The sequence below is a fragment of the Hordeum vulgare genome, chromosome 7H (assembly GCF_904849725.1).
Source record: "Hordeum vulgare subsp. vulgare chromosome 7H, MorexV3_pseudomolecules_assembly, whole genome shotgun sequence".
Lineage (NCBI taxonomy): Eukaryota > Viridiplantae > Streptophyta > Magnoliopsida > Poales > Poaceae > Hordeum > Hordeum vulgare.
In genome coordinates this window covers 137,897,832-137,905,302 of record NC_058524.1, presented here as the reverse complement: position 1 = coordinate 137,905,302, position 7,471 = coordinate 137,897,832, and the positions used below count along the sequence as shown (strand labels likewise).

General features: G+C 38.8%; 1 protein-coding gene across 2 annotated transcripts; it reads right to left on the bottom strand.

The window, feature by feature from the left end:
- Positions 1-712: 712 nt before the first annotated feature.
- LOC123408849 (uncharacterized WD repeat-containing protein C2A9.03-like) lies at positions 713-7,238 on the bottom strand. Of its 2 annotated transcripts, XM_045101889.1 has the most exons (11): positions 7,016-7,238; positions 6,915-6,946; positions 6,657-6,809; positions 5,950-6,114; positions 5,789-5,875; positions 4,636-4,770; positions 4,443-4,553; positions 2,540-2,631; positions 2,222-2,327; positions 1,580-1,666; positions 713-1,480 (listed from the first exon to the last, which is right to left on the bottom strand). In XM_045101889.1, the coding sequence occupies exons 3-11, from the start codon at positions 6,798-6,800 to the stop codon at positions 1,067-1,069; spliced, it is 1,341 nt and encodes a 446-aa protein (XP_044957824.1). In that variant the 5' UTR covers positions 6,801-6,809; positions 6,915-6,946; positions 7,016-7,238; the 3' UTR covers positions 713-1,066. The 2 variants fall into 2 exon arrangements, with proteins under 2 accessions (XP_044957824.1, XP_044957823.1); XM_045101888.1 differs by lacking the exon at positions 6,915-6,946.
- Between the last annotated feature and the right edge of the window lie 233 nt (positions 7,239-7,471).

Sequence of the window (7,471 nt, the reverse complement as noted above, 5' to 3'; positions counted from 1 at the left end):
AAGACTTATATTTAGGAACGAAGGGAGTAGTCATAAGTAGTTTTTGCATTAGAGTTCATCCTTCATATTTTGTTAGAAATTATATTTTAACTATAATTTTCATTCTTTTTATATGCTTTGTATTTTATTGTTTTTAAGCTTACATTCGCTTTTTATTAATTTTAAAAAAATAACAACTATTTATTCGTATTTTAACAATGTTTCCGCAGCAACGCGCAGGGCATCATCTAGTTTTAAACGGTTTCCTTCCAATTCTCTTACGTATAGCCCTAACTTACATCGGTACCTGGGTCTAGGTTACGTGATCCTAGTCGGCTAGGGTCAGAGGGTGAGAAAATTGGAGGCACTGCTATTAAGAAGACGGGGAGAAGACCACCCACCTCGAATAGTGCTCTTATAAAAAAGAAAGATGAGCTCAGCCAATGACGTTGGAACATGATGAGGTGAATAAGCTGCATGTTAAAGATAAATAAGATACTCCCTCCATTTCATAATGTAGTGTGTCTGCGCTTTTCAAGATTTTAACCATATATTTAAACAACAGAAGCAAAAAATTACACCATTGAATTTGTATTCAAAAGAAGTTTTTGATTTTATAATTTTTGCTCCTGTCGCAATCGTTCACATTGATTAAATTTATGATCAAACTTAAATTTCAAAAAGAGCAGACGTACTACATATGGAGGTAGTGAAGCCAAACTTCTCGGGTATATAGGATTCACAAACAGGTGTATAACGGCTCAATTATACAATCCAAACTGCTCCACACAACTACGGCATAGCACATACCACCGAAGCATACCGGTTTCGGTCAATGCAGCAGGAGATGTTCACGATACACATCTCAGATAAAAGTTTACATCCAAATTCATGGAGAAAGCTAGCCCTAGAGACACAACTTACAACTCTACATTTTTTTTGTACACATAAAACAGGATACATGAATTATTAAAGAATGACCAATCTATAACATAAATCTGATTATGGGGTACCTAACAGTCGGCGCCAACGAAAATCGGCAGAACTGACACACAAGAGGCCCAACCAACACTTGTTTGCTTCGACCTTAGAACAGTGAGTCAAGGTATGAGTAGTTATAGAGACGGCCATACTGAAGCAGGCTGCCGTAGGTCCTATCCCAGACACCGACGAAGAGTGTGTCCGTGTCGGGGCTGAAAGACATGCCAGATATCTCGCCAAAGAAATCCAGCTCTTGCCTCTTGTTGTAATCACTCTTGACATCAAAGATATGAACAAAGTCGGCCGGCTCTGCCATTGACAGGAACTGACCATCTGATGTGTAGCGAATAGATCTTATAGCCCCAAGGTTACCCCTCAAGACATGAAGAGACTGCGAGAGATTTCTGGCATCCCAAACCCGGCATGTCCTATCTTGATTGCCAGTGGCAAATGTGAGGCCATCAGGGCTCCAAGCCGATGCGAATGAGAAGTCCAGGTGACCTTTCATAGAATGAATAGTCTGTGTCCAGATACAGAACATTTAATTTTATACCTTCAAATGCATAGATAGACGCTCGCAAAATGCTTTAAACCTAACAAATGTGCATGTTTGATTTACCTTTCCTGAATTAGCATCAATAAGCAAAGCATCTGGGTCGTCCCCAACAATGAGAACAAGCTTCCCATCAGGGCTCAAAGACGTGTGCTGTGCCAATAGAAGAATCAGTCAATGAAACTATACTGTAAATTCGACAATTATTCTAAATGCTATGAGTAACACACGGAAGAAAATAATAGAATATTATCCAGATATAATAAGAGAAGGTGTGGAAAGAAAAGGTGATGGTTTAGCAGTGGCAAATGTATAGTTGAATTCAAGGGTCAAGCACCATCTTGCATTAGGGTCAAGGCTATGGTATGGGGGGTCAGCCCGAAGAGCCAGTAATGGAAGGAGCACATTCAGCACCAAGACTTAGAGATAAACATTATCAATATTTAATTATTTCCTTCAATTGAGTGTGTTCTGATTGGATTAGATTTCTTCGAGTATACTTTGGTTGCCTCAACTGTTGGCAGACTCTAGGTTTGATCCTTCAGTTCAAAAGATTTAATTTATACATATCAAGTTTGGTTTAGGAAACCATTTTATGAAGAGAGAAACAACTGGAGCTTGTTAGAAATGATAATATAGGAGTATTGCTCTAGATAAAGTACGTAATAACAAAATAACGCAAATGACAATGTGAATAACAGAACTTACATTCACTGGCCAATCAAAGCGGAAATGCTTACATAACTGGTATCTTTCCATATCATATTCTCTTACACCGGAGTCATTAATAGATGCAATGAAGTGAACAGCGCCACTGAAGACATTATGGACCAGAGAAAAACATCAATATTAATTTTACTTCCAAAAAAAATATTGGCAGCAGTTATTGATATGAGCTCGTTCCCAACATTTTGATGAAAGAATTTCCAGGGAAGAATAATCTTGTGGCTACAGTTCAGCTAGTTTCTTAATCTTTTAAGAATCTTCCGCAAGATTGAATATCTAATAGTCAAGCATAACATTTACCTAGAAGTGTTAAATATCTCCACTGCATTGGTGATTGCATTATCATCATATGTTGTCCTGCAGCAAAAGCTTATTCCTTCTTGGTCCAGGTTCTGCATCACATTGACCAAGGTTAACATCAGAAAACTTTCAGTGTCAAGAGCTCACAATCATATCGGGGGAGACTTGAAAGGTCTCATATTCAGGTGAGATCGTGAGATCAACACCAAAAAATCATATTTAGACATTTCAAAAAAATCTGAAATTATTTATCAACATTCTTCTGTGATATGTCTACCACTCGAAAAAAAATCAGCTCAAAACTCGATGTATGTTTTGAGATTCAAAAAAGACAAATTCGAATGTGAATAGTAGCAGCTTTGGGTGAATAGTACATTGACACTATTCACATCCGATTTTGTCTTTTTTTTCTATTAATATGAGTTGGATTAGGAGCTGAAACTTTTTGAGGTTGTACAACAAACATTCATGAGTGTCTATATAAAAATTGAAAATGTTTGAACATGTACCTTTTTTTCAAAAAAAATGAACTGATAGATCTCACCTAATGTGAGATCTCACACAAGTCTTCCCCTAATCATATTTCAGCATACTTAAGCTTGAAATAAATGTAATAGGCAGTTACTTATCCACAGAATTTGTAACTGAACATCGTCAATCTTTACCTAATAATAAAGAGGCTATCGCTTCCGTCGGAAAACCCACCGAGGTGATTTTACAAAAAAGCCCTTACTGTTTATGACATTAAACTCGTAGTATATATTAAATATTTTTTTAAATACTCATATCTTTTAAACCGTAACTCCAAATTTAACATATTATACATGGAATTTGATTAGAAAAATATGTAGAATTCAAATATGATATTATTTTATCTGTTAAACGTTTAATAAAAATACTATCTAGGGTGCAATCTTAATAAATAAGTCATTATTCGTCTTTCTTTCATACCGGTACTCATCCGGGTTGGGAATGAACACGTCAACAAAATCAGGATTAGAGATGAAACTGAAGGTCACTTGACTGATTCTTTGTACGTATTAAATCTACATGCAAGCCGTGTTAAAATAGAAGACCTGTGAAATTTTGAACTGCATTTTTGTAGGATAAGACCATCTTTATTTGTATCGTAACTATAAATTCTTAAATTATAGACATTTTTTATAAATTAAGAGCGTGTGCCGTGTGGTATTTCTTTCTCCCGTTGCAACGCATGGGCCCTTTTGCTAGTTTAACTGAATATGAGATGCACGAGCAACCAGGCAAGAGAATAGCTAACAGCACATCCGTACACATCCCCACCAGCAAAGAAGAGAGGCAAATGGAATCTTGTCATGTTTCCGTAAGAATAATGAAACCTCATCATATGTTACAAGCTAATACTAAGAGAGTGGGTTCAGATAACAAATAGCAGATAGTGACAAATTTAAGGGAAACTATAAAGATAAATGCAGCGGACAATGTGTATCCACAGAATGCAAGCCATCGGATCAGCAACAGGGGCATGCAGTCAAGCAGACCTTCAGATTGCACGAGGAGGTTCTGTCAGGTTCCTGCAGCTTTGCGAGAACTATGCACAAGGAGAAGCCAGTGCCGAGGTCATGAAGCAAGTGAACAGGAGGAGAGGGTGTGGACACACTAAGGTGACAAAGGTGCTACCGATGGCCAGTTGGCCACATGAAAGGTGGGCCGGTGCGGTAGGGAAATTGTATGGTGGATGGGTGGGTGAGGCAGGAGAAACACAGGTGATGGCCACTGGTAGGGTACTGAGGAGTGGACAGGGTAAGATCATTGCAGCAAGACGCAGCCACCCACAAGTTTGGGCTCTCCCAGTCAATTGCGAGATAGAACTCCCAAAAAACTTTGGGGTGAGTGCAAAAACAAAGTGATACAGTGATCTTACTTTGCATATTAGCTCTCCTTGGAAACCACCAGCTACTAGCAAATTATCCTTGACTGCCAGCGTACTAACTTGAGTCTGAGAAAACCCTTCTAATAAACTTCCTGGATGTTTCTGCAATGAGATAATAAAATGTCATTAATAGAGGTAGAATGGAAGTGCAACCTAGGATGAAAATTAGTAACTGTAGACCTACCTCACTTGGTGCAATATGCCCTTCAACATTCATAATTTCTGTTTTCACACCACTCAAGGCTGACCAGTGTAGCACCGAGTAATGCGATATTAGGTAGGCATCATGCTTAGATGTGGCCCATACTAAATTTCTCAGCTGCAGGCATAGATTAATAATTAGATTAATTTCTTATTTAACATCCATGTATCAGATGAAATATAAAGGAGCGTCAACTAAGACTGACAGCAAGCAGCCTCCATAATTAATTTAACCAACTGAAACAAAATTACAATCAGAATCATGGAACAGACAAGTCTTTGAACAGGTTAACCCATTATTTGAATAAATTTCCTCAGATTATATAATAAGCAGGGTGATTAATAGACTGATGTAATCAAGCCAAGAACCGAAAATTCCATCGGAGTTCTTGGTGGACTTTATTTTCACACAGTCGATCCATCTTGGCATAGAAAATACAATAATAGGCAAAATAATATATATTAATAATCAAAGATACTCCAGGCACCCCTTCAATTAATTAATTATAAACACATCTATCTGCAATAAGAGGCAGGCATGGTCATAAAGATGGCTATCAGGTGCCACCGTGCCAGTAACAGGTAGCTGGTAGGACTGTTCCCCCTTCCCTGGCCACTGCCATCTGTTAGAAGATAGTAAGCCCCTAAAGACCTATAAAATTGACCCGTTCTAGCTAACTACTAACAGAAATAGGTATCGTACAAAAGCAAATGTAGTGTTACGAGCTAAATTGGTAGACACAAACATTGCACATACATCACAAGTGATCATAGTGAACCGAAGAGAAGTAGAGAGCATGTTGGTTATGATTTAAAAAGTTTCTCGATGGCCTCTCCACAGCCATTTAAAAGGTAAATAGATAATTACAGAGGCAACTATAGGTTGAATTTCCGATCACTGGGCGCTTGTTGTGTAATGATGCAGTAGTTAGGTATAAATGTTAAATTGTTACAGCATAATTTCGTGTAATAAACTACGGAAACGTTGCACCTGAACAAATGCACCATTTCATCTTTTGAAGAAATTTCTAGTGTCTGATAGTTAAAATGTTCAAATAAAATTTGTCTGGTAACCATCCTTATTGAAATGCAGGATTTATATGTTACTTACTAAACAAGGATGTATAGGAACTCACCTGAAAGTGTAGAATAGTAGATTTTACTGATCTAGTATTTTGCCTAAACTCATAATATGTTCCGTCTTTCTCAGTAGATTTGCATGCCTGTTTTACAGAAATGCCAATCACAATGTCAGAATATTTTCTCCCACAGAAATTAACTTATTTGAAAGGTATACCTTCATTGCTGTTTCTGCAGAATTAGGTACGTTCTCGTAGTTTTTGTACTGTAATAATCTTGTCTCCCTGTATCCTTCTCTGGTAAGTTCCAAGCGATTCCATGGTATTCCTTGAATGTCTTTTCCACGCCTTGCTTCTTCAGATGATGTGTCGGATGCCTTATACTAAAGCAACAATTATTTCTTTTAGAGCATTCCAGTGAATATATAAGCAATGGGAATAGTCAAACAAAGCTTTATTCAGTGATCCAGATACAAACTGAATCGTATGTACCTTAGCTCTTGTGGCTCAAAACATAAATAAGAACTTAAAAGGTAAAACTACTGGATTGTTTTTCCTACCTCATTGGACTGCACTCCTATGTATCATAACAATTTTATGAAAGCTCAGCAATCAAAGAGAGAAAAGATAGGAAAAGGCAGTTTGAGAATTACACCCAAGTTATACAGGAAGGGGGCCACCCAAAATGTATAGGGCAACTGAATGCAAAATGAGACTTCAAGGTTGTGTAAGCTTGTAGCTATCACTTGAAACTGTGGTGCCACACTAATTTCAAACTTAACATAGCAGTAAGTCAACAATTTCAACTGTCTAGTTATCCCTTCACTGCTTAATACGCCGGCACAAGTCAACAACCTGAGTAAATTAGCTAAAGAATACTTAAAAGCCTACACAATCAAATTAACAAAAATCGACAGAAAGATACTTGGGCATCCTCGTCATCCTCGTCATCAGAGTCGTCCCTAGCCTCCGGCCCTAGGAAATCTTCACCATCCATGTCATCCACCGGGTCGTCCATGTCGTAATCATCCTCCATGTCCTCAACATTGTCCTCCTGATAGTGAGACATGTCTCGGGCCTGCAAGCGCGACAGCGGTAATCAACAACACATGAAGCATAAACGGTGTACCATCACCGGAAACTTTCTAGAGCAGTTCCGCAATGGTACTATAATTCAACGCACCAATTTCACAACCCCGTGCTAAGATTCGGTTGCTGGAATGAAAAGAAAACGTTAGGGGGGAAATAGAATAGAATATACAGAGCAAGTTAGGTCTTCGTTACCAAGAAGAGAAAATCCGCGGGGGTGGATCTCCACGCCAGGCCAATCGGGCAGAGGGGGGCGGAAGGGGGAGAAGAATTCGACGTGGCGCGCTTTAGGCCTGGGGGCGCGACCGGCGGCGCCGGGGAAGGGGTGACACGGCGGCGCCGGGTTTGGGAATTAGGCGTGCGAAAGCTCGAGAAGGCGCCGATACCCGAGAGGAGAGGTCTGGCTGATACAGACAGAACTCCACGTTTTTATTTTTCCTTTTTGAAGGACGCTTTTGTTTTTATCATTTTTTTTATAACACACCCATTTTATAGATTATGACATAATGTCCATACAAATAGTTTTCCGGATGCATTCCGGAGACACACCACGTCAAACACGACACTCTAGCTGATTACATGATCGAGCCAACAGATGTGCAGCAACATTTTGTTCCCGACGCACATGAAATATAGAACAACTAGTGACCG

Bases quoted from the DNA above. Each gene is read 5' to 3' on its own strand.
- LOC123408849 (XM_045101889.1), bottom strand. From the start codon at position 6,800: ATGTCTCACTATCAGGAGGACAATGTTGAGGACATGGAGGATGATTAC. The intron at 4,771-5,788 runs GTGAGTTCCTAT...CTATGCCTGCAG, and splicing joins CTACTATTCTACACTTTCAG to CTGAGAAATTTAGTATGGGC. The intron at 1,667-2,221 runs GTAAGTTCTGTT...CTATTGGCACAG, and splicing joins GCTTTGATTGGCCAGTGAAT to CACACGTCTTTGAGCCCTGA.